The sequence below is a fragment of the Sciurus vulgaris genome (genome assembly GCF_902686455.1).
Source record: "Sciurus vulgaris genome assembly, chromosome: 7".
Taxonomy (NCBI): domain Eukaryota; kingdom Metazoa; phylum Chordata; class Mammalia; order Rodentia; family Sciuridae; genus Sciurus; species Sciurus vulgaris.
This window is the reverse complement of record NC_136467.1, coordinates 1,162,085-1,187,296: the sequence shown is the minus strand read 5'-3', so window position 1 is coordinate 1,187,296 and position 25,212 is coordinate 1,162,085. Positions and strand designations below refer to the sequence as shown.

Sequence of the window (25,212 nt, the reverse complement as noted above, 5' to 3'; positions counted from 1 at the left end):
TGCAGGAGCGAGTGGAGTAATGAGTGGAGGAGTCTGTGGAGGAGTGTGTGGAAGTTTGTGTGGAGGCGTAGTGGAGGGGGGTGTGGAGAATGAGTGGAGAAGTGTGTGGAGGAGTGAGTGGAGGAGTAGTGGAGGAGAATGTGGAGGAGTGAGTGGAGGAGTGGAGTAGTGAGTGGAGGAGCGAGTGGAGAAGCAAGTGGAGGAGTGTGTGGAGGAGCGAGTGGAAAAATGAGTGTGAGGAGTAATGTGGAGGAATGAGTGAAGGAGTGTGTGGAGGAGTATGTGGAGGAATGAATGGAGTAGTGAGTGGAGGACTGTGGGGAGGAGTGAGTGGTGGAGCTTGTGCAGGATTGAGTGGAGGAGTGAGTGGAGGATCGAGTGGAGGAATGTGTGGAGGAGTCTGTCGAGGACTGTGTGGTGTGGAGGATGAGTGGAGGAGTGTGTGGAGGAATGAGTGGTGAAGTGTGTGGAGGAGTGAGTGGAGGAGTGAGTGGAGGAGTAATTGGAGTAGTGTGTATAGGAATGAGTGGAGGAGTGATTAGAGGAGTGAGTGGGGAAGTGAGTGGAAGAGTGTGTGGAGGACTGAGTGGAGGTGGAGTGGAGCAGAGAGTGGAGGAGCGTTGGAGGAGCGTGTGGAAGAGCGAGTGAGGAGCGAGTCGAGGAGTGTGTGGAGGAGCATGTGGAGGAGTGAGTGGAGGAGTATGTGGAGGAGTGAGTGGAGGATTATATGGAGGAGTGAGTGGAGGAGGGTGTGGAGGAGTGTGGAGCAGTGAGTGGCGGAGCAAGTGGAGGAGAGAGTGGAGGAGTGATTGGAGGAGTGAGTGGAGTAGATTGTGAGGAGCAAGAGGGCAAGAGAGTGGAGGAGTGAGTGTAGAGTGAGTGGTGGAGTGGGTGGAGGACAGAGTGGAGGAGCAAGAGGAGGAGTGAGTGGAAGAATGAATGGAGGAGTGAGTGGAGGGGTGAGTGGCGGAGCGAGTGGAGGTGAGAGTGGAGGAGTGAGTGGAGGAGTGAGTGGGGGCGTGAGTGAGTGGAAGTTGAGAGTCAGGAATGGAAAGGGCTGAGCACAAGCCTAGGCATATGTTCCTCCCTGGGGCAGTGCTGCTGTGCTGTGTGCAGCGGAGGCCAGCGGAGGACAGGGGAGCTCTCTGGCTGTGTGCTGGCTCTCACTGGTCCTGCTGTGGAAGCAGGCACAGTTCACCCAGAAGGAAGTGTGGCGTGAGCACACTTGCTGCAGAGCCCACCAGCACACCATGCTTCTGCAGGTGACGCGCTTTACCAGAGGCCTGGGAACAGCCCCCTCAGTGGGCATCAGATTTGTATCACAAGGCCCAGTGCACGTGCCTGCTCTGTCCACCTCTCCACCCCTGTGCCCCAGGTGCACGGTGCCTACACACCCTCCCAGGTACATGGTACCCATACTCCCTCCCAGGTGCTCAGTGCCCACACGCCTTCCCAGGTGCATGGTGCCCATACTTCCTCCAGGTGCTCAGTGCCCACACGCCCTCCCAGGGACATGGTACCCATACTCCCTCCCAGGTGCTCAGTGCCCACACGCCTTCCCAGGTGCATGGTGCCCATACTGCCTCCAGGTGCTCAGTGCCCACACGCCCTCCCAGGGGCATGGTACCCATACTCCCTCCCAGGTGCTCAGTGCCCACACGCCCTCCCAGGTGCATGGTGCCCATACTTCCTCTAGGTGCGCAGTGCCCACACGCCCTCCCAGGTGCATGGTGCCCATACTTCCTCTAGGTGCGCAGTGCCCACGCCCTCCCAGGTGCGCGGTGCCACATCCCCCACCTTCTCATCGCTCACACCATCGTTGTCATCATCCTCATCGCAGGCATCTCCAATTCCGTCCTTGTCAAAATCCTCCTGTCCAGAGTTAGGCAGCTGGGGACAGTTGTCCTGTGGGAAGAGGGCAGTGACCGTAAGCTGTCTGCAGAGCCTCGTCTCCGTGGCGAGGTGGATGGCAGCAGTGAGCTGGTGCCACAGCGTGGATGTCAGCATGGTCCTCGGCTGCAGGCAGGGCCCTGCAGTGGAGCCTGAGGCTATGCTTTTCCTAGGACCTGGTCCCCGGGAGCGAAGAGGAGAGCAGCGGTGTTCTGAGCCCAGGGCCAGGAGAAGTCACCAACAACGGCAGAGGAGAGGCAGCGAGGGGCCGCTGTCCCGGACAGGCAGGAACGTTCCCTACACGACCTCAGCCCAGAGGAAAGGAGCCCAGGCCTGCATCCAGCCCTAGGGGCCAGCAGCATCCAAGGACAGAGCCTCCAGGGAGTGTCGCCTGAGGCTGCGGACCTGACGCCACTCCCCTAGTCAGCTCCTCACACAGACAAGGACACCTGCGGGCAGGGAACGCCTTCTGCAGTTCCTCTGGGCTGAGACACAGACCCTGGAAATACCAAAAGGTGGAATGCAGACCGCCTGTCATGGGGACGCAGAAGTGGGGCCAGCTCCTCCCAGGGGACCCTGCATGCAGAGCCCTGGCACTGGGGGATGAGGTGACAGTGAGGACATGGAACCCAGGGAAGACGCACCCCATATGGAAGTGGACATGGGGGCAGGAGGTGGTTTCTTCAGTCTAACTGCTAGTCCTTGGTCCTCACAAGTATGGTACAGATGGCAGACAGGTGGACAGAGAGAGAGTGAGGAGGAAAGGGAACTGTGATGTGCTGCTTGGAGTTAGAGACCTCCCGTCTGCACTCCCACCGAGTCTGCAGAAGTCTGGGCATTCCCTAGCAGGGGCCTGCCAGGAAGGGTGGCAGGGCCAGCAGACGCAGTAGGCCGGGAATCACCCTCATGGGCAGAGAGCGTTTCTAGCTGTGCTTGGGTCACCGTTGCCACCCTTGGTCAAGAGCGATGGAGGAGCACATTTCAGAGGTGCTCCTGGCAGCTCTGTGAGTCTGCAGTGATGCCGTGGGGCACTGGGGAGCACCACGTTTGCTCCCCAAATGTCCACTCACTTCCTGGGCTCTGGGGCAAGTGTCCCTCACGTGGGAGAAGAACAAATGTCACCCATGGTGGAAGATGTGGTCATTAAGGGTCTCAATCAGAAGGCTTGCTCTGGGCCACCAGATGGGCCCTGAGCACAGTCTCCTGCATCCCAGTAAGGGCGAGGCTGGGGGTGGCAGGGAAGCACGGGGCAGAGAGTGGTGTGGGGACAGCAGAGCCCAGAGCAATGGGGCCACAAGCCCAAGAGCCCTGGAGCCCCTGAAGCTGAAAGGGCAGGGAGGGTCATCCCTGGGCCTCTGGAGGAGCTGCCTATGCTGCCTTGGCCCCACAGGGCTCAAGAACCACGAACAGACACCTCCTGTTGCTCAATGCCACGGGGCCCTGGCACTGTGGTGCAGCCCATGTGGACCCTAGCGGCGCAGTGGCTCCTGGGACTGACTTGCTCCTTATCCTGCAGCACATCTGGGTCTTTGTGGAGAACATTGCCGAGACGGGGGCCACCTCATCTGGGACATTCGTGCCTCTGCACCCCGGCCAGGTGTGGGCCTCGCCAACTCTCTCATCTGCTCTCCAGGTCGAATGCTGGGTGTGTCCGTGCACAAGTGCTGGGGTGCATCCTGCCAGGCTCCAGCAACCAGCCCTGGAAGGCGCACCCTGCTGGTGGTCCCTTGGGGGCAGGGGACCCACGGAGAGGACCAACCTGGGAGGCACTCCTTCCACCAGGGCTAACCACAGGGCCAGCGGGACCCTCGGGCCCTTTGGCCCTGCGGAGTGTGGGAGGAGCGTCACAGCTGGTGGCTATGCGGTCTGGGGCACTTTGTCAGCACTGGCCCAGCCCTGCCTCCCCAGAGTCCCTGCTGGGAGTAGAGGGAGTGGCAGCCATGCCTGCAGGCACAGGGGTTCACCTTGACGCAGTGGTAGGTGGCGTTGGTGGCGCAGACCAGGTTGCTGTTGGGCCAGCCGTCCAGGTCCGAGTCCTCCCCGCAGATGAGCCCATCGCCTGCGTAGCCCGTCTGGCACTCGCACTTGAACATGGGGTCGCTGAAGTGGCCCAGGTAGATGCAGTCTGCGTGCTTGTGGCAGTTGTGCGTCTTCTCCTTGCAGGGGTTTTCTGGCTCACACTCCTGTGGGACCGAGGGTCTTGACTCGCCAGCAGGCCCTGATGGGGAGGAGGGCCAGGGCAGCCCAGGGAGCTGCGGGGAGGCCCTCAGCAGCAGCAGCCTTGCTTCTGGGCCCACCTGGGCTCCCAGGTGCTGTCGCTGGCTGAGGTCTGAATGTGTCCCCACACAGCTTGTGTGGGAAAAGGTCCCCGGGGCTGGACCTGGTGGGAGGTTAGGTTGTGGACTTTCCTGCCTGTTAAGTGCCAAGCCTGCCTGCATCCCCAGATCCTGGTCCTCCACTGTCCATCCTGGGCTCCCAGCCTTCAGAACTGTCCCTGCTATTCCCTCATAAGTGTTCTGCTACAGCAACACCAAACAGAGGAAGACCTCACGAACAGGAGAAAACAGCACCCTGTGCCCAGGGATCCTTCACGTCAGTCTGAACTCCCCTGTGCCCTGGGGCTCCAGCAACCCCAGCCTTGGCAGGAGCAGACACCTCCTGGGATGGCCCAGGCAGGGCTGAGAGCGGCGGCAGGGAAGGCAAGCCCAGCTCACCTGCTTTTCTGTCCTGGCTGCCTCCAGACCCACCCCAAAGGGCTGGCTCCCCTTGTAGCGCGGGGGACAGGGCAGGCAGTGGAAGCCGGGCTGGGTGTTGATGCAGCGGGAAACTTTGTTGGTGGAGAAGCAGATGTCGGTGACCACGGCACACTACGGGGACAAGGCAGACGTGAACCGCTGGCCCCCTCGGCACCACGGGCACCCCACCGCATGTAGAGAGCACCTACCTCGTCCAGGTCCTCGCAGTGGCTGCCATTGCCCAGGAAGCCCACTGGACAGGAGCCGCACGACCAGGAGCCATCGGGGAAGCTGTTGCACTGGGCTCCGGGAAAGCAGGGGTTGGACAAGCACCCATCTGTAACGGGCAGACAGGCTGAGCCCACGCCAGAGGCCCGGGCGCAGGAGGCAGGCACAGGGCCGCTCCTCACAGGGACTAAGCTGCAGCTGTGCTACCACCCGGCAGTGCACGCCTGCCGCTCCCCAGGAAGCTCCTCCCACACTCTGCCACCACACCCACCTAGGGACAGCTATCTGTCACTGTCACCAAACCCACCAGGGGACAGCTCTCTGTCTCTGTCAACGTCAACACACCCACCTGGGGCAGCTCTCTGTCACTGTCACCACACCCACCTGGGGACACCTCTCTGTCACTGTCACCACACCCACCTGGGGACACCTCTCTGTCACTGTCAACACATGCACCTGGGGACACCTCTCTGTCACTGTCAACACACCCACCAGGGGACACTTCTCTGTCACTGTCACCACACCCACCTGGGGACAGGTCCTCTGTCACTGTCACGAACACCAACGTGGGGCAGCTCTCTGTCACTGTCAACACACCCACCTGGGACAGCTCTCTGTCACTGTCACCACACCCACCAGGGGACACTTCTCTGTTACTGTCACCACACGCACGTGGGACAGCTCTCTGTCACTGTCACCACACCCACCTGGGGACACCTCTCTGTCACTGTCACCACACCCACCTGGGGCAGCTCTCTGTCACTGTCAACACACCCACCTGGGACAGCTCTCTGTCACTGTCAACACACCCACCAGGGGACACTTCTCTGTCACTGTCGACACACCCACCTGGGGACAGGTCCTCTGTCACTGTCACGAACACCAACGTGGGGCAGCTCTCTGTCACTGTCACCAAACCCACCTGGGACAGCTCTCTGTCACTGTCACCACACCCACCAGGGGACACTTCTCTGTCACTGTCACCACACACACCTGGGGACAGCTCTCTGTCATTGTCAACACACCCACCTGGGACAGCTCTCTGTCACTGTCACCAAACCCACCAGGGGACACTTCTCTGTCACTGTCACCACACCCACCTGGGGTAGCTCTCTGTCACTGTCAACACACCCACCTGGGGACACCTCTCTGTCACTGTCACCACACCCACCTGGGGACACTTCTCTGTCACTGTCAACACACACACCTGGGGACAGCTCTCTGTCACTGTCACCACACCCACCAGGGGACACTTCTGTGTCACTGTCACCACACCCACCTGGGGACATCTCTCTGTCACTGTCAACACATGCACCTGGGGACACCTCTCTGTCACTGTCACCACACCCACCAGGGGACACTTCTCTGTCACTGTCACCACACCCACCTGGGGACATCTCTCTGTCACTGTCAACACACCCACCTGGGGACACCTCTCTGTCACTGTCACCACACCCACCTGGGGTAGCTCTCTGTCACTGTCAACACACCCACCTGGGGACACCTCTCTGTCACTGTCACCACACCCACCAGGGGACACTTCTCTGTCACTGTCGACACACCCACCTGGGGACAGCTCTCTGTCACTGTCAACACACCCACCTGGGGACAGGTCCTCTGTAACTGTCACCACACCCACCTGGGGACAGCTCTCTGTAACTGTCAACACACCCACCTGGGACAGCTCTCTGTCACTGTCACCACACCCACCTGGGGACACCTCTTGTGTCTGTCACCACACCCCCCTGGGCAGCTTTCTGTCACCGTCACCCACATCCCCCTGGGCAGCTCTCTGTCACTGTCACCACACCCACCTATGGGGCAGCTCCTCTTGTTGCACATCTGGTGCTCCTTCACGTCCCCGACACAGTCCTTCCCTCCATACTGGGGCTCGGGGCTGTTGCAGACTCGTGAGCGCTCGCGGATCCCTCCTGCACAGCTGACTGTGCATGTAGACCAGGGGGACCAGGGGCTCCAGCGGCCATCGACTGCAGAGAGCCAGGAGAGGGGCTTACAGGGGAAGGGGTCAGACATTGTGGTCCCCCTGAAGGGCATGCCCCAGGAGCAGAGATGCAGCAGTGATCCTCAGGGCCAGGGAGCTGGTCTGGACTCCTGGTTGCATAGGAGGTGAGGGGGCAGTAGGCTGCTTGGCCCTCATGGCCAGATTCAGGTAGTACATGACAGAGTGACTGATGGCTGTGTCTTCACCCTGGAAGAAACTCTCACAACTTTGGACTGTCAGAAGCCTGGTCCGTCTACCGGGGGCCTCTGGAGAAGAGTCCGGCCCCGTGTTTGAGGGGTGGAGAGAGGGACCCTGTGTGTGGCAGTCTCCCTGTGATGCCAGGCCAGCTCCCTGGAGGAGTCCTTGCCCTAGCCCGTGTTCCTTAGGCTGCGTCCGGCCCAGCCCTAGGCAGGGTCCTGTCCTGGGCTCAGTCTGCACACGGATTCCCCAGGCCGGCTCACAGCTGTGGCCCACTTTCCTCTAAGTGTAGATTCTGTGTGACTCGACTGTCTCTAGCACCCGACGCAACCTGGCTAAGCCCGAGTTGGACGGAGCTGAGCACGGGTGACCAGGCTCCTCCACGGGATGAGGGTGCTCAGCCTCTGCGCGGAGCTGGCTGTCTGCGGCCTCTGTGACCAGCCGGGGTGGGACGGCCCAGCAGGCAGGAGCCTGCTGCAGCTCAGTCCTCACTCCCAGCTGCCCCTGCCAGAGCCCACCCTGTGTCACCACTTACCTGGGCACGGGTCGCGCTGGCAGGCTTTGGTCTCCCGCCCGCTGCCTTTGCAGTTCTTGCCACCCATCTGGGGGACTGGGGAGTTGCACAGACGGATGCGTGTGATGTTGCCGACCCCACAGGTGACAGAGCAAGAGGACCAGGGCGACCAGTGGCTCCAGCCACCATTCTGCCGGACTAGCACAGGAAGCACAAAGAACTCAGGTCTGGCTGTGCACCGGGGCTGGGCCGGACCCCAGGTTGCCTTCTGCCACGCACGCCCCACGCCAGGGAGGAGTGGGCAAGACCTGTTGCCTTCGCCCGAGAGTCCTCACACAAGGCCGATGCCTCCAGCACCAGAGGGCAGCCCAGGCCAGCCCTGGGTGCGGGCAGGGCGAGCCCCATCCCGTCCAGCCCCAGCCGCCCCGGGTGTGGGCAGGGAGCGGTACTCACTGCGGGTATCGCACTTGCCCAGGCTGCAGGCCCGAGTCTGGATGGAGGGGCCCAGGCAGCTGTTGCTGGTGACGTCGCACGACCGGCCTCTCTGCTGGGTCCCAGAGCCACACGTGACGGAACACTCGGTCCACTCCGCCCACGGAGACCAGCCCTCTGCACCGTCCATCGCTGGCCAAGAGAACACAACACAGGAGGTCAGGCCCAGCCTCCAGGACAGGCCCCGGGTCAGAGCTGGCACCTCAGAGCTGCCTGGTTCCTGCTCTGGTGACGCGGACACCTCCTGGGCACAGGGCTTCCTGAGGGGAGGTTGCATGGTGGTGGCAGGATCCCAGAGCAGACAGTGCAGCCATCACCTGGTGAGATCCCGGTGCCCTTCCAAGGGCAAAATGAAGTGGACCATGGGTCTCCCGCCCGCGGGAGGGCAGTGCCAGCTGCGAGCACAGGGAGCAACTCAGGCAAGACCGCTGGCGGGAGCACTGAGCCCTGAGCCGTGGCCGCGTGAGGTCTCGTGTGGGTCCTGAAGACCCGGCTTCCCTCCTTCCACCCCATTTGCGATGTACCTACGTTGATGACATGTTTGGACCATTGGCTGAAATTACAGCCCCTAGAGCTCATTTCCAATCTAAATGGAGAGAAATTAAATAAAGAACTTCCCACAAAGGAAACCAGAGGGAAGAGGTGCCGTGGCCGGAGCTCTCCTGGGAGTGCTGTGGCGGCAGGTCCCGGAAGCAGCAGGCAGAGCAGCGTGGAAGCCAGCCTCCTCCTGTCCAGGGCTCCTGTGCCCTGAAGACCTCCTTCCAGTGGGGTCTGCTCCGGGCACCAGCAATCCAGCTCCGCCACCATCCAACAGCACCTCCTGGCCACCGTTTACCTCAGGTGTACGGCTAACCTGGTGTGTCCAGGACAGTTTCTGTGCTTCACACCCAGAGGCAAGACCCTCCCAGCAACAGAGCACAGTGTCCTCAGGGGGACAGCAGGACCCGAGCCCCAGGCGGGGGGACTGGGCTGTGGCGGGCGGGAGCCGCAGCTCTGCACGCATGCAGGAGGAGAGCCAGCGCCTCAGCAGAGCAATGGAGGCCTGGGCCAGTCACAGGAGCCTCCCGGCGCCCAGGCAGCTGCGGCTGGGAAGCCCTGCCGGCGAGCTCTGGGGTGAGACAGGGGATGGGCGGCAAGTGTGGAAGGAGGCAGACACGGGGACTCTGTGCCAGCTCCGACCTCGCCCTGGGGTGCAGGACCCAGGGAGGCCAGCCCTGGGAGTGTTTCTGTGGCTTAGAGCGTGTCGCTGGCAATGGACTGCGGGTTTGTGTCGTGCCTTCCCCTGCTGTTCCAGAGTGCGTGGCAGTGACCACTGTCCCGTGTGGTCTCCACCTCGTGTGGCTGGCTGGTACCTGGTGTTTACACAGGGCCTCTCACTGGCCCAGAGAGCTGGGTTTATGGACCCTGCAGGGTCCCTGGGGCTCTGTCTGCTGCTCTGAGAATTGACAGGGAAGGACCGATGTCTGGTGCCTGGAATCCTAGGCCCTGGAGCTGCTTCCTGGCCACTGGCTAGTGGACTACCGGGGCCCAGATGTCCCTCGGCTTCCCCGTCTCCCTGTCTTCACCAGGCTGAGCCTCACCTCTGCCCTGACCAACCCAAGAACAAGGGCACCAGCGTGACTCTGCCTGCAGGGTGCTCGTGGGCAGTACTCACAGGGGGAGGCTCACGGGCAGTACTCACAGAGGGAGCAGGAGGGACAGCACTCGCCCTCCACAAAGGCTGGGCTGGCACAGGTGGCCGGTGGGCAGGAGATCTGGTGGCAGACAACTTTGAACTTCTGTAAGAAAAAGAGGTGACTCAGGTCACTCATTTAAAGCAGCAGCCTTGGTCCAGGGCTGAGTACAAAGGGTCAGTAGGGCAGCTGTATATCTTCCAAGGTCCTCCATGATAGCGGGAGATGTGGGCCAATCTGAGGCGGCTCTGTGGGCCCAGTGTCCCCTCTCCTGCTACTGAGAAGGAACCTGCAGCCAAGACTAGCCTCATCCTGCAGCAGGGGGGAGGAAGGGCAAGTAGGGTGGCCTTGTGTTGTGTGATATCTGAGTCCTTGTGCATAGACACTGGTCATTAGTGAGAAGAACCAGGTCATCTAGAATGTTCTTGACAATGACTCGCTTTCTCAGAGGCTCCTGCAAAGCACCAGGGCCCTATCAGAACCTCATGGCATCAGATACGGACAGGAGGAGCCTCTGGGTAGCTCCCTTCCAGATGTTTCTGACCCCTGGTGACACTGGCCATGTCACCCACCCCTCTGGGTATGGGTTTCTTTATGTGCAAAGCCTGGAGTCATCAGAGTCACACTGCGGTGGCCCTGCAAGCTCCCGCCAGTGTCCTGCCAGCTCCCTGTGTCCTACCACATTCTGGGGCAGCCCTGCACCCTGTGCATGCAGCTGGGCCTCACGGTACCGAGCTGGCCAGAGGCCCTGCATGGGTTCCAGCCCAGGAACTCACCTTGCAGGTGCAGGATGTACAGCTGTCCACCACCCAGGTTTCATTTTCAGCAAAGAACCGGCCATCCTGCCAGCAGGCCGTCACATTCCGCGTCTTAGGAGGGCCGCCAAGGAGTTCTAGCAGGAACTGGTTGTCACTGGACTGCAAGGAGTCAGCATTAGGAGTGGCCAAGAACCCAACACAGTCTCATCCTGTCTGGATGAGGAGGCTCCTCCCTCACTGAGCAGCTCCAGGTGGGGACGCAGGGACTCAGGCCCTGGAGCCCTGACCACACAGGCGCAGATGGGTTCTGCCACCCCTGGGCTCCCCACTTCTCCACTCACTACGAGACCCAAATGTCACAGCCTCAACCCCACCCAGCCCCAGTTGGTGGGCCCACTGTGGGCGCTGGCCAGCAGGCAGAAGCCGGGCACAGCCCCTGCAGCCAAGAGCTACGGGCCATTGGTGAACCACTCACTCCTGCTGTCCTGTCCATGGCAGGATGGGCACTGCTCCCCAGCACAGGCCAGGTGAGAGGCATGGTGAGGGCGGGGCCAGCGGAGGCTGCGCCAAGGCCCCAGAGCCGCTCCGCCCTCCCCACGAGGCAGTCCCTGTGGGAGCAGGCCCTTCCATGGAGTCACACAGCCTTCGCGACGTTTTCTGAGGCTGCCAGGAACTGAGAGGGGCGCAGCCCAAGCTGACCACACAGACACAAGGGCAGCAGGAGCCGTCATTGGTCACCAGGAGAGCCTCTTGAGCAGCAGGAGCCACCTGTCATTGGCCATCAGAACAGCCTCGGGCAGTCATTAGCCGCCTGTCATTAGCCACCAGGAGAGCGAGCTGAAGGAACCTGGGTGCGCAGCCCCGGGAGGCTGCCATGGACAGGGCTGCAAGGGTGGCTCCCACCTGCACTCCCACGGCTGCCCAGGTCACATGCCCCGTGGAGGGTGCCCGGAGACTGCTCCACCTCACATGCCCCGAGCCAGTGCGTGGCCTTCTGGGGCCCTTCCATCCACTACTAAGGGCAGGAGTCCAGGGGGCCCCTCATCTGGACAGGGTCAGACACCCACGCCTAGGGGCTCCTTTCACGTGGGACCAAAGGGGCCAGGGAGTGCCTCAAGGCAGGAGCCCAGGGTGTGCGCCGTCCCCTAGGGAGCAGTGGCCATTCCTCCAGTGGACACCAGCTCAGCCGTGTGGACATCGCAGGGAGCATGGTAGCCGGGCCTTGCCACTGTCAGCCCTCTGAGCTGTGAGGCACCCGTGGCCCTTCTCCTCGTAGCCAGAGGCCCACAGAGGGGCCTGTGGCCCGTGGCCCTTCCTGTCTGTCTGTACAGCTGTCCACCTTGCGCCGTCTGCATTCCACCCATGAATAAGGACCTCCCTCTTCACCGCCTGCTTTTGCTTGCTGGGGAGAACATCCCAAAATGGAGGGTGTGTTTGGAGAACGGGCATCCCGCGCCTGCGTCTCTGTCGGGCCCCCCTGACACCCCTGCAGTCTCCCTCCCCCAGCTGCGTGTGGAGCCCTGTGTCCAGTCAGTAGCAGGCTTTTAAGGGAGTCAGAGTCTCTCCAGGTCAGGGCACGATTGCCCCCAGAGGCGTGGGCTGGCTGCAGGGAGCTGTGCAGCCTCTCCGAGGGCCCGGCCCACCCCTGCCTGGGCACCCACCACTTTCCTCAGGTTCTCGCTGAGCTGGTTCACCATGACGTGCAGCCCCGAGAGCTCGCTGATCATGCTGCCCAGCTCCTCGCAGGAGTGCTGACACACCTCCGGCCTCTTCTCCACACCCTGGCCCACCAGCTCCGTGGTGACGTGAGGGCTCAGGTGCAGCGTCTCCGTGTGCTCGCTGATGGCGTTGATCTCAGCTGGGGAGCACACAGGCAGGGCCAGTGAGGGCCTGGCCACTGTGGCCTCCCACCTGGCTCAGTGGCCCTGTGCTGAACTGTACCCAGGGCACAGGGAGAGTTGGCAGCAGCTGTCTCCAGCTGGGACCTGGGCCTAAGAAAGGGTGCCGCCCCTCCCAGCCATGGGCCCAACAGAAGGGCGCAGGGCCACACTAGGGAGGCTGCAGCAGGAGGGTCCCAGTTCCAGGCCAGCCTCAGCAACTGAGCAAGATCCTGTCTCAAAATGAAAAATAAATAGGGCTGGGGATATGGTTCAGTGATTAAGTGCTCCCGGGCTCAAGCAATCCCCAGTACCACCACAAAAAAGGAAAACCACGGCAGAAGTTCAGTTACATTTTGTTTTCTGTTTTTGAGTACCAAGGACTGAACTCAGGGGCATTTGGCCACTGAGCCGCATCCCCAGCACTATCTTGAATTTTATTTGGCCATAGGGTCTCACTGGGTTGCTTAGCAGCTCGCCACAGGTGAGGCGGGATTTCAACTCGAGATCCTCCTGTCTCAGAGGAGTTCCGTTTAGAAGCAGAAAGTGCAGACCCAGCCAGAGACAGAGGTACGTGAGTAGGCACCCTGGAGCCCTGCGCCTCCACCAGGCTGACCATCCCTTCTCCGTGCCCCACCCACCCCTCTTCAGCCACAGACCCATGCATGCTGATGGGTCCTCTCCACCTTCCTGGGGCCCTTCTCTATTTCCCACCCATTCCAGGCTCTGTGCTGGGCACTGAAGACCCTGCAGCACCCTGGGCTCCTCAGCCTCTTCCTGCCCTCGGGTCTCTGCTCTGCCACTGCTGCCCTCCAAAAGAGAGGCAGGAGCCTTAGTGGACTCTGCCTCCCACTGCCCGGGAAATCATCAAGCCATGGGAAGCCCTGACTCATGGGCACAGGTGGGCAGGATCCTTAGTTTAAATTGATCTGGGGCAAGTCCAGAATCAGAGTCGTCCCCAGGTGGGGCCTATCCAGAGTTCCCAGGCCCAGCTCTTCTCCTCTGTTCAACATGGGCTCCAGCTCCCTCTCAGGGGTGATCCTCAGGCATTGAAATGCCTTTTTCCTTTCAGGCATTCCATTTCTGAGTTAGTCTGTGTTCGCCTTATGATTCTGTCCACACCAATTGCTGAGCGTTGTTACTTAGTTATAAATCACTGTTGCAGTTCACGTAAGCGCCCCTCGGGTGCATTATGCCCACAGCTACATCTAACCATGCAAATCAAGTGTGTGCACAGCTAACCAAAGAACCAGGGAGACAGATGGTAGACTGTCAGGTGGATAGGTGATGGGCGATGCATGATACATAGATGATAGGAATAGATGACCAATGACAGGTGACATAGATGAATAAGATGGTAGATGATTGACAGATGACAGGTGACAGGTGATCCAGAGGTGACAGGTGACAGATGACACACAGACATGTAGATTAGTGGCAGCACTCTCTTTCATGGATCTTACATGGCACATTCACTTTGGCTTTCTAAAATGCCTCAGCCTTTCCAGGATGTCTCTTTTCCTCCCTAACAGCTGAGCCAAGGCCGTCTGTGTCTCTATCTGCTGCTCATCTGTCGTGACTGGGTGGACTTGATGGCCAGCTGTGGGACCTGCACGTCAGACCCCTTCACAGAGGCCCTCCTCCCACCGAGTAGCAGAGGGTCCTGTGGTCACCAGCACCACCCAGGAGCCTGTGCTGTGGGGCTGGTTCCTTCATCTAACAGGAGCGGGAAGAGCCCACCGTGGCCAGCCCCTGAGTGCAGGGACTGCAGGGCGTGCGCAGGGAAGCAAGGGCGTGGACCCACAGTCCACTACAGCTCGTGACGGACCTGCGCTCTGTGTCAAAGCCATCTTTCAGGAAGGGCTGAGAACGCCCAGGGGCTGTAAGTGTGTGACTTCAGTAGTGCCAGGGAGCAGACTGCCTGTGAGCTGCCCTGCCGAGGCCTGAGTCACCCCGCGTCGGCTCCCACGGGTTGGGGTCATGCCCTCTCTGGACTCGCACAAGCTGCAGGCTGCCTGTGAGGATCAGCTCTAGCTCCGCCACACTGAACCGGAGGCTGTGACCCAGAGCACAAAGAGTGCGCTTCGTCCTTATGAGGACAATGCTGTGTGCATTAGAGTCTCTAGACAACCTCTCCCTGCCCGGCCGCCAAGTGGTCCACAGAGCAACCACCTGTGGCCTTGGCCTGGGAGAAGCTCGCCTCCGCCAGCACCCTGAACATGCAGGAGGCTTCGGGCAGCGAGAGCTGCGCTCACGGGGAACTGCCAGGGGCTCAGGTGGCCCACAGCCGCAGACCCAGGCTCAGGCCGCAGTGCCCGCTCCAACACCAAGTGTTGGGTCGCAGCCCCATTTTCCACCCAGACATCGACTCCTCTCGTCCCTGGCGTGTCGGTGCGTACAGAGCAGTTGTGCCTCATGGTGCAGAACCGAAGTGAAGAAGAGGTCTGGACCAAGACCATGCACATTCGTGCGACTCTCTGCTGGAAATGAGGCCCGCCTCAGGCCTCCTCTTCCTTGTGAAGCAAGGTAAAAAGCGCCACCTGTCGCAGACGAGGCCATGGCTCTGAGGGAGGCCCTGGGTTCTGTCCCCAGCACCAGGAAAAGTAAGTGCCCATCTCACAAGGTCATCTGAGGATCCTGAGATACTGCGCTGAAGACCTCTGCACAGTGACCTCCACCGATAAAATGCTCACGAGGGTGTTGGCCGAGCATGGGGAGGTGCAGCTGAAGTTGCAAGCTGGCAGATGAGGATGTCAGTCGGCAGCAGTGTGCCCCATCCTCACAGGCTGAGGGAAGGTCCCAGCCGCTGGGACTGCACAGGAAAACTGATCCAGTTCCACAGCCTCTGCGAAGGACCTGGGCGGCAATCGTCACTGCTAGGTCTGAAAACCTGCCTTCCTTCAACACGGTATCAAAGGGTCGGCCATCTAACTTTGAGCTTGTAAAGGGGATTTGCTGTTACTAAAAACTATTCAGAATCAATCCTTTGATAACTGATCATGTTCAGAGGTCGGCAGGTCTCAGCGATAAGACCCTACCCAAACACCGTTACTGAAGTCCCCTCCAGTGTGCCTGGCCCAGCGGCAGCCCACCCCAGAGGAAGCACCGGGCATTGCTCGCGTGCACCTACCTCCCTGTCCTTGCTGGCAGCCTTTCTTGCTTAGGAGGTCCTCCACAGAGTTCTCAAACACCAGGTGCACGTTCTGCAGCAGACCCTGTGGAAGCAGCCCAGGAAGGAGCAGCAGGTGAGCCACGCTGAGACCCAGGCCACAGCAGACTTCAGCAGTGCAGCAAGGGCCTCCCAGCAGGGCCTCTGCTGGCCTGCTTCACATGAGCAGCTGTGGAATCTCCGTGTGAGCATACGTCCTGCACCTGCTGTTTGGAAACTTGGGCTTTAGGCAGGACACAAGAAGTAGAACATGAAAGACCTAACTAGGGAAGAAAGTGCTCTGCAGGGAACAGCAGGAGCCTGGGGAGCGAGTCTCCGGAGCATGCTAGGGACTCCAGGCCTCTCCTGGCAGAGCCCTCAGGCCCCCTGGGACACTGGGAAGTGTCCACTGCCCAGTCAGAGACACAGGCTCTTGGCCTGTGAGGCCCTCTGCGCCATGATGGGAAGCCACTCTGGCAGTGCACCTGGTGCGCGACCAGTGGCTGCCAGGGTGCCCTGCAGCCAGGAGAGACTCACTCCCTAGCAAGCCGTACATCTGCTATTCCAGTGGCCAAGCTTCAACATCTGCGCAGGGCCTGCATGTCCAAGGACACGTGCTTGTCTGTCAGAGTAACGTGCAGATGTTCCTCAACTCACGACAGAGTCAGGATCAGATAAACCCAGCTAGGTTCTAAATGCCACAGTGGAAACCCTGAATACAGGCACCCACAGCCTAGCACTGCACACGGCACAGTGTGCCCCGTGTTCCTGTATGGTCAGGGGCCCACTGGGAGCTGCAGCTCCCTTCTGCACAGCCTTCTGAGAGAGGCTCCGCCCCTGGGCTGCTGGAGGAGGCCAGACCTGCAGGTCTGAGGCCCCGTGCACTGCATGGGCACCATGCTCACCCTGTAAGGGGGCTCCTGGGTGGGACGTCTGTGTGGACACCCCGCTGCAGGTTCTGAGTCTCATGACTGCCCAAGTCGTGCCTGAGCTCCTGAACTGAGGAGGACAGGGCCTATTCCCTCCCCAGTCCACAGCCCCTCCTGGGAAGGATAGCTGGTGGCAAGCGCACATTCTTCCGCTGCCAAAGCACACACTGACATTGGCTTCAGCCTACTGATATCAAGGTAGGGCTTCCAGAAACAAGGTGGGGCTGGTTCCCAGGTCTCGGACCAGCCCTGGCTCCACCGCTAACCACTGGCGAGAAGACCCTGGGGCCACAGGCTGGGCTCTGTGTGGCTCAGAAGGCGTGTGCTATGCATGCCTCTGGTGCATTATGTTTGTTCACAGGTACCCACGTGCACACAGGGTGGGTGTGTGTGCATGTGGAACATACATGTTTGGCCTTGTGTGTGCGCATGCATGTGTGGTTCAATGTGTCTACACGGTGTCTGTATGTGCGAGCTGAGGGTGCTGCACGTGTGCTCAGTGCATGTGTAGGCACATGCTTCTGTGTGTTTGTGTACATGTGTGTGCACACACATGTTCGGGAACCAGTGTGTGCCATGTGCTTCTCCCTGGTAGGACTGCCCTGCGTTCCACTTCAGGTGGCTTGGAGTGGCCCTTCCCGCAGGCCCCAGCAGAGCCCCGCGGCGCAGGCCACACCCTGGGCACGCACCCTGAAGTGACTCTCCCGGGCAGCGCCTTTGGCCACGTACATCCGGCTCCTCTCTGCCGTCAGCTGTTCGTAGAAGGGCTCGTCCAGGGTGAAGCTGTCGATGAGGTCGCAGCCCACGTACAGGCTGTAGGTCTCGCCGGCCACCTGCACAGTGACGTTCTTCCACTGCGAGTCAGCCAGGCCCACGTCCTCCAGGGAGACGGGGTGCGGGGTGCCCTCGGCCCAGTAGGTGAGGTCCAGGGTGTCCGCTGGGCCATTGGACACAATCTCGAATTGCCTCTGGGAGGCGCCGGGGCCCTCCAGGGCCAGCAGCGTGCCGCGGGACTTGCGGTCCTGCTTCAGCTGGGCGGTGAGGAAGAAGCCCTCCTTCCGGCGCATGGCCCTGAGGATCCTGCCCAGGTCCTCGCTGTTCACCGGGGGGATATAGTCAAAGCGGACAAAGCGGTAGGCGGGCACCCCAGGGTCAGGCCCGCGGAACTGCTTGGCGCCGATGGTCTTCCGGTTTATGTTGCTGACGCTGAAGAGGTCGAAGGAAGAGTCCTCCTCATCTTGGTTGACAGCTGCCAAAGGGAAGTGTGGCAGGGGTCACCAGGCAGTGGGGACGAGCGCCCCAGAGCAGGCAGCAAAGCAGGCCGCACCAGCAAGCTCACCCGCCCACTCACAAGGCCCTTCCCCTTTGCACAGCGCGCCCGGGCTCCTCTGAGGAAAGCCTCGGCGCCCACCCTGGGCCACGGTGCCCGACAGCTGAGGGCTAGCTTGATCCTTGGCTGGCAAGGTGTGGTGCCAGGGGGAGGGCAGAGCCACCAGCGCTGTCCGTCTGCTGGCATACCCCACAGCAGGGCTTCCTCGACCAAGAGGCCCCCGCCTTGTCCAGATGGGACTCGGAGCCCCTCCTGCCTGTCCCTTCTCCCCGGTCGGAGGCTGAAGGGAGGCTCCCCAGGACCCCAGTGCCCAGGTGGGGACAACTAGTGAAGAGGCCAGGCTGGCCGGAATGGAGTCTTAGAAGGAAACAAGATTGTGTGTTGCTTTCTGGTTGCAATCCTCCAATCCTCCGCCTCGGATTATGCTAGCAATTTCCAATGTAAGAATGCATCCCCCAACACTGCGGCTAAGGACCCAAGACGCTGAGAGGTCTCGAGGCTACGGGCAAGTGGTTTTAAGTCACCATCCAACAACTGGAAAGGAGACTTGGCACACTCCCCAAAGTACAGCAGTTAAAATAATTCAGAATGATGCACGGAATGAAAAGTTTTAAGACCTTTAAAAAGCATAACTTTCTATCTCAGCACATTAAAACATTCTAGTACATGCTGGTACTGGTAGAAGTGTGGATATGGCCACTTTTAGTACAGCTCTTGGCAGGAATTAAGTTGATTAAAACCTTTGACTTTTGCTATTAAAAGAGCAATTTATTTTTGTGACTTGTGCAAAGGATATAATCACAAATGCTAGTAAAGATTTATTCACAACAAGTAAAAGAACATCTAAAAGCTTTAGAGCTTCTCTGATGGAATACTATGAAGTCACGAACAATCAGGTTGTGAGAGAACAACTGCGTGGTGAGATATTTAAGACAATATCTGAAGCAGAAAGTAAGTGGGGGAAAGATCATTTGCAGTGTTGCAAAAATGAGTAGAGCTGAGCGTGGCTAGACCCTGCATCCCTGCTGGATGCCATTTTTATCTAATACCTGAGTTTTCAAAAAAAAATCCTTCCATGTTATACGAATTCAAGAGCAAGTAAAGGTCTCATTTGCAAAGGAGTCAGTGGGTGCTCGGGTTAGATGCAGTAAGCACAGCCTCTTCCTGGTCACACCTCACAAGCAAAAGCAGCTGCGTCCACTCACCGTTTGTGCCCGGCCACGCCCACAGGGCCAGCAGGGCCAGCCCCCAGAGCATCCTGCCTCCTGTCGCACCTCCTAGGAGAAAAGCAGCCCTGGTTAGTGAGGGCACAAGGCCGAGTGTGTCTGGAAGGTGTGCGCGAGGGGCCTTTAGGAAGGCCGCACACAGCCAGAGGCAGCGGGTCCTGGGAAGCCAGCCCAGGCAGAGGACACTCTTTCAAGGTCGGATGCTTCTCCCTGGAGCTCATGTCAGTGGCCAGCAGTCCTGGACAAGCACCATGTGATGTTCTGAATATTCCCATGATTTAACCCTCAGTGGCAAATATGGCCACAACTGCACCCATCCTGCAGAGGAGCAGTGGACAGCCTCGTGATTGCTCCGCTGAGCGAGGGGAGCACCAGGACTCAGATCCTGGAAGCTGGAGGTCAGGAAAACACCCAGCCTGGAGAACTTCATCTGTGGGCATTCTGTGTGAATACCCGTGAGGAAGGCTGTGGTCCTACCTCAGCCAGCTGGCCGCTGTGGGCTTCGGGGGGCGTGAAGGGCTCGGTGCGGTGTTTTCGTGGACAGAGGGAGGCTTACTTAGCGGCAGTTCTCGGCCTACTTTCCTACTCTCCTGCAGGCCTGTTTTTCCATTCTTGAGGATTCTAAGCTGGCAGGGTGCAGAGGGCTGGATCAGAAGTCAGGAGACCTGGACGGAAGCCCGGCTCCACAGTTAACTCCTCGCAGGCCTCCGTGGGCCCCGCAGTCTGGGCTCCTCATCCCGGTGGTGGGGATGTGAGGGGCGCTCGGCCCAGGGCCCTTCCGACCGTCCCCAGCCTGCTCTAGATGGAAGCAGATTCCTCCCACCTTTAGAGCACCAAACCCCTTCGCTTCTCATTGTTGAAGGAAAGCAGGGAGTCTCCCGCTCCAGCAGTATCTGGTGAGCGCAGTCAGTCACCTTCCTGGGGTGGACAGAGGTGCCCAGAGGAAGGGGCTGCGTGGAGGGACCCCCTACCCACAGCGCTGGCATCTAGTTTGTATCCACCCATCTCCCGACAGGGGGCAGCGGGCCAGAGCCCTGAAGCCCAGCTCAGCTGTCAGGCGCCAGCTGTGCCAAGCAAGGAGATGATGCGACCCTCCTGCCACAGGGTCTTCAGGGGCAGATCCAAGGAGGAGGGAGTTGCCCACAGCATCGGCCTGCCTGTTGCTCTGAGAGTCACCTCGAGCAGTGAGCGTCCGACCAGGGCCTCTCAGCCAGGCCAGCAAGCCATGAAGGCCTGGCACCTGGACCACTTCCTACCGTCACCTCCCCAGGTACTGGTAGGAGTAACAAGATGTCCCTCTCTGGGCATTTCCACAGAGTTCTTATGGGACTAAGTTACAGGGGTAAATCCTTGCCGCGTGCTCAGTAAGCACTGCAGAGAGGCTAAGGGATCACAGTGCCAGGTGCCACCTGGGAAGGCTCTTCCCTGTTACCCACCCCCACAGGTAAGAGCCTTTGACACCGGACCCTCCCTGTGAATCCTGCTCTGCAGAGGGCCGCGCTCCGCCCCGGAGGCCTGAGCGAATCTCACAGCTTGGGCTTAGAGAACGAGCTCACTTTGCCCTGACAAAATCAGATCCTGGGCAGTCTCTAACATGAGGTCCGGTCCCAAGTCAGCAGGCACGGTGAGTCGTCAGCCGGCCATTGTAGCAGGACAGACCCTCAGATCACCGGGACTTGCTGCCCAGGAAAGCAGGACCGGGGGCCAGACTGGCCGTGGGTGTGAAGCTGGGGGAACTGTTGCGGGTGCAGGAGGCGCGTGGCCGCTCTGTGGGCGCCTTCCTCCCACCGCCGGCCCTCCCATTCCTTCCACACGCCCGTGCCTGTGTGGTTTCTGAATAAAGATCTCCACCTCTTTCTGCTACAGAATACAACAAAACTTAAGAAGATCTTTGAGCATCCTCCGTGTGCAAACAAGTGAGAGGTAGCTTTGCGAAGAGGTGCCCAGGTTGCTCCTGGGAAGGGGTCCACAGGAAAGGCAGAGCCCAGCCAGGGTCTGGGGGCGGCCGCACGCCAGCGGTGCCCAGCAGCAGCCCGTGCCCCCACCGCCAAGCCCTGGCCTTCCTCGCCCAGCCCCTCCAGCACCCCGCCAATCCCCTGCAGCACCACCGGGGTGCAGAGTCAGGTCTCCAGGACCTCCAATCCCGTCCAGGGCTCCAGGGACCGTTTGGGATTCCTCTCATGCTCCCTCCTCAGCAGCGAACTTCAGGGTGGATATGTCCACCTCCGAAGCAGAAGAGGAGATTTGCCCAGCTTCTGAGGCAGGACCCACACGCGAACAGAACAGCTGGGAGCAGGAGCGGGCCGCAACGGTACCATGGCAGAGGGGTGCGTGGGGAGACACCACCAGCCCGGACGTGGGCCTCTGCTGCCCGTCTACTGCCCTCAGGAGCAGGAGCCCTCCTGAGCGTCAGTCAGAGGCGACGACTCAGCGAGTTAAAGCGAGGCGGGTTACCTGGCAGGCTACCAGGCTGGGGAGCTGACTGACTTCAGGGTTTCTGAGCAGGACCAGAAGGACACGGCTTCCCCAGCGTGGAGGAGACCCCGGGCTGCAGAGCGCCGTGGTGGACGCTTCCCACTGCTCTCGGGCAGCAGCCGCCTCCTTTATATGCTGTTTTTCCCAAGGAGCCCTGTCAATCAGACACGCGAGGAAGCGCGTCCGATTCATTCCTTCGAAGGAGTGACACGGTTCCTCCTTCTGACCTCACCATTTGCTCCCAGTACCTGCTTTCCAAGTCCAAGTCCAGCCCCTTCGTGCTGGCTGCTGCCCCTCCTCCCGCGTCCACCCAGGGCCTCCAGACAGGGGACGGACGGGGAGGAGCCAGACGGAGAGGGGAAGGCAGAGACTCACTTTTCCTGTCCTCTCTCAGGAAATAAAATGCTATAAATAAAACTAGCAAGATTGGCTGGAACTCCCCATTTTGCTTAAGAGAAAAAAATGCAAGTTCTATGCTTTAAATATGTTTCAAATTACCCAACGTGATACTAGTCTTTCTAAACCGAGTAAGCAAGAGTCAGCAACACATGAAAGAGACTGGTGGGTGTAAATAGCCAGCCTCTGTGCTGGTGAAGTTATTATATGGAAATAATTATTTTTGCCATGTGCAAAAAAAAAATTTACTCTAAAATAGAGTTGAGAAATTTCATTTCAAGCAGTTGGAACACTGAGAAACAGTACTGCCCTGCAGGAGAACTGACTTTAATCCAGACCTACTTCACTCCTCAGTCGGGCTCTCACGCACCCGTGTCTCCTGGGCCCTGGGGACAGGCTTTCCCGTGGCTGAAGGACAGGCACGGATCTCAAGGGCAGGGAGGCTGGCCTAGGGCTGCCCTGGACAGGGACTCGGGCAGTGAGCCCAGAGGCAGCAGCCTGCCTCCCACCATGCCCCACAGCGCATTTCCAGGCCAAGTGGACGGGCTGTGAACACAGGGGGAGGCGGGCATCACCCAGGGTGGACAGTGGGCGGAGGAGGAGGGATATCAACAGGTGTGGACAGGACACAGGAGGTGGGCATCAACAGGGTGGATGGTGGACAGAGGAAGAGGAGGCACCACCCAGAGCCCAGCCCTGGCTCCATGTTGGGCAGTCTGCACCTGGTGCCTGGACAAGGGCCCTGTGGGATCAGGCTGGGGGACAAGTCAAGCCGTACTTAAGGCACATTCAAGTGAAAGTGCCTGGAGAAAGCTGCCCACCACTTCCTGCTCCCGACATGGCTGGAGCGTCCTGCGCCCACTGACCCTGGAGCCTGTTAGATCAGGACCACTGGGGCAGGAGGCAGCCAGCCCCACCAAGGACGTCCTGGTGTGTCCTCCTGCTTCGCGCACCTTGGCAGCCTGTCTGTATCTCTCCCAGGAACCAACCCAGCTCCTGGCACAAGGAGGAGAGCTGAGGTTGGAGCAGCACAGGGGACTTCTTGAGGTGGGACACTCTGCTTCGGTCTCTGGTGAGGGCAAAACCCACTTGCGATTTAAAGTGTCTGAACTGGAAGTCGAATACATCAGCTGATGCCACCTCAGGTTCCTAAGAGGAGCAGAACCTGGCTCCGGATCGCACAGCAGCGGCTCACTGCCCCCGGGCTGGTGGTGCTCTCCACCGCCCGGCTCACTCACGCCCCCTGCTGCAGCTCAGCCTCCCAGGAATGGAAGGAGGAGGCTGCAGACTGTCCTGCCCTGCAGCTCCCAGGTGCAGGCAGACTCCTCCCTGTGATGTGCCAGAGGAACACCAGCTCCAGGCAGGTGCCCTGAGAGCAGGGTGAGTCTTGCCACCACCCCGGGTGTCCAGGAAGGAAGTTGTGGGCTGGTGACACTGGCCTCACGGCCCACGGTGGCTGGGGTGGGGCACCACTCCCTTGGTGCCCTCCGAGTGAGGTAAGACCACAGGGCAGGTGGAGGCTGGTGGAAGGGCCAGGAACTCTCCACACCTGAGCAGATTGAGTAGCATGCCCCTGGGGACCGGGGCTGGAGGTGGCCTCTCCCTCCACCTGTGGCAGAAGGAAGCTGGGGACCTGCGTGGGAGACGGCAGGGCCTGCGGTGGCTCAGAGCCCAGCATCACGGGGTCTCCAACAAAGCTAGAGGCTGGACGCACAGGAAAGGCCCCCACTCCGGGCCTTCCAGGGCCAGGCCGAGCATATGCTTCTGGCCTCAGGAGCTGCGGGTCCTGTGAGAGCTGTTCACACCCCTCAGCCTGGGGTTCTTTACTGCTTCAGCCCCAGGAACCTGAGACAGACTCAGCCTGAAAGCCAATGCTGCGGTGAGCACTTTGAAAGGACCCATGCCACCCTGGCCAGCCCAACTTGAGGGAGATGCCCGAGCAGGGCACATCCAGACTGGATGTCAGGGGTGGAGCCAGCCCCTGGGCAGAGCACGTGAGGAGACGTAGGGCCAGGAGGAGCTGCTAGCTGGAGGCCCGGCCTGAAGGGCGGCAAGGGCTTGGCTATGAGGGCCCTGCCCGGACCCAGGCTGACTCCACTGGGGTAGAGTTACTGCCTCTGGTCGTGGAGCCAGAGATCCTGGCAGGCCTAAGGCTGGACCTGGTCCAGTAACCCAGATCACACGCAGTCCAGAACCCAAGTTCAGGAAGCTTTCTGCGGGCACTGGCCTGCACCAAACCAGCACGTCCAGCGCGGCTGGCTGGTAAGCTGCTAGGAGGAAGCTCCAGGGGGCAGTGAGTGGATAGGGCTCAGGCCAGGGCAGCAGGGCAGATCCTGGAGCCACTGACCTGCGAGGGGGCAGGACGGCCCCAGAAGGAGGAGCGTCCCCGGAGGCCAGGGCTGTTTAGGCAGCTCTCAGGTCCTCGGAGGAGGGTGTGTGCCTGAGAGAAGAGGGCCTGGGCCTCAGCAGAGTGCCGCCGGGAACCAGGCATGACAGGTCTCTAGCCCCGCTCAGCTCCGGGAAGCGCACTGAACGTCCACATAAGTAGGCGCTGTCCAGGGCATGAGGACACTCAGAGGTCCCGCCAACCAGTGCAGGAGGCATGCAGGCCGCCCTGGGCCCCAGGCAGCAGACAGGCTTACTAGGGAGCAGCTTCTCGCCCCTGAGCTGGGGCTCACCCTCTGCCCAGGTGTGGTGAGGAGCCAGGACAGAGCCGCTCTGGCTGAGGAGCCGCGTGTGCGGAGTCCAGACAGAGGATAGAAACCCACACAGGAGGATGTGGGCCTGACGCCAGGCCCTGGGAAAGGTGGCTAGCTCACCCCACCTCCAGGGGCTGCCCTAAGCCTAGGGAGACCTGAGAGGGACCGCGAGCAGGGACGCAGGCACTGGCCTCGGGACCTCGCCCCCAGGGGCCAGCAGAGGCACGGCCAGGGCGCTGCCTCCCCCAGGGGGAGAACAGGGAGGACTTGGGTCCGTGTGTACCAGGTTTGCACGTGACGTGCAGGGTGCCTGCACAAGATGCTTCTGGTTGGCACTGTCTCCTGCTGCAGGGGTCACAGGCTGACGCCTGAGGTTGCCTCATGGAGAAGCTTCATGACCGGGAAAGCCAGGGTCCAGGCTGGCCCAGCCCAAGGGCAAGACTCAGGTGCCATCTGAACACAGAATCTCCAGGACCAACGGAGCATACACTGGAGTGTGTACCTGGAAGAGAGGAGCCTCCCAGGTCGTCCAGCCCCCAGGGGCCACACACCGGCAGGACCCATGGTCAGCCTGGGGCCCGCATCGACACCTGGCAGGTGGTTTCCCAGCTCCTGGGCCTGAGGCTTTGACGTCTGGAGACT

General features: G+C 60.4%; 1 protein-coding gene and 1 long non-coding RNA gene across 2 annotated transcripts in view; one reads left to right on the top strand and one right to left on the bottom strand.

Annotated features, from left to right (window-relative positions):
* THBS2 (thrombospondin 2) overlaps positions 1-21,786 on the bottom strand; it is a 39,428-nt gene extending 17,642 nt beyond the window's left edge. Inside the window, exons 1-14 of the mRNA XM_079146188.1 lie at positions 21,455-21,786; positions 18,980-19,051; positions 17,134-17,693; positions 15,498-15,582; positions 12,152-12,348; positions 10,509-10,649; positions 9,741-9,837; positions 8,021-8,191; positions 7,589-7,765; positions 6,668-6,841; positions 4,835-4,962; positions 4,605-4,757; positions 3,855-4,073; positions 1,798-1,905 (exon numbers count right to left, since the gene is read on the bottom strand). Coding sequence (XP_079002314.1) covers positions 1,798-1,905; positions 3,855-4,073; positions 4,605-4,757; positions 4,835-4,962; positions 6,668-6,841; positions 7,589-7,765; positions 8,021-8,191; positions 9,741-9,837; positions 10,509-10,649; positions 12,152-12,348; positions 15,498-15,582; positions 17,134-17,693; positions 18,980-19,031 — 2,262 coding nt within the window. The 5' untranslated portion in view covers positions 19,032-19,051; positions 21,455-21,786. The remainder of the gene's footprint in view (positions 1-1,797; positions 1,906-3,854; positions 4,074-4,604; positions 4,758-4,834; positions 4,963-6,667; positions 6,842-7,588; positions 7,766-8,020; positions 8,192-9,740; positions 9,838-10,508; positions 10,650-12,151; positions 12,349-15,497; positions 15,583-17,133; positions 17,694-18,979; positions 19,052-21,454) is intronic.
* A 1,365-nt stretch (positions 21,787-23,151) lies between these two features.
* LOC306665013 lies at positions 23,152-24,107 on the top strand. The gene is made up of 3 exons (XR_013764890.1): positions 23,152-23,251; positions 23,713-23,875; positions 23,918-24,107. It is a non-coding gene; the product is annotated as an uncharacterized lncRNA (long non-coding RNA).
* The last annotated feature ends 1,105 nt before the right edge of the window (positions 24,108-25,212 follow it).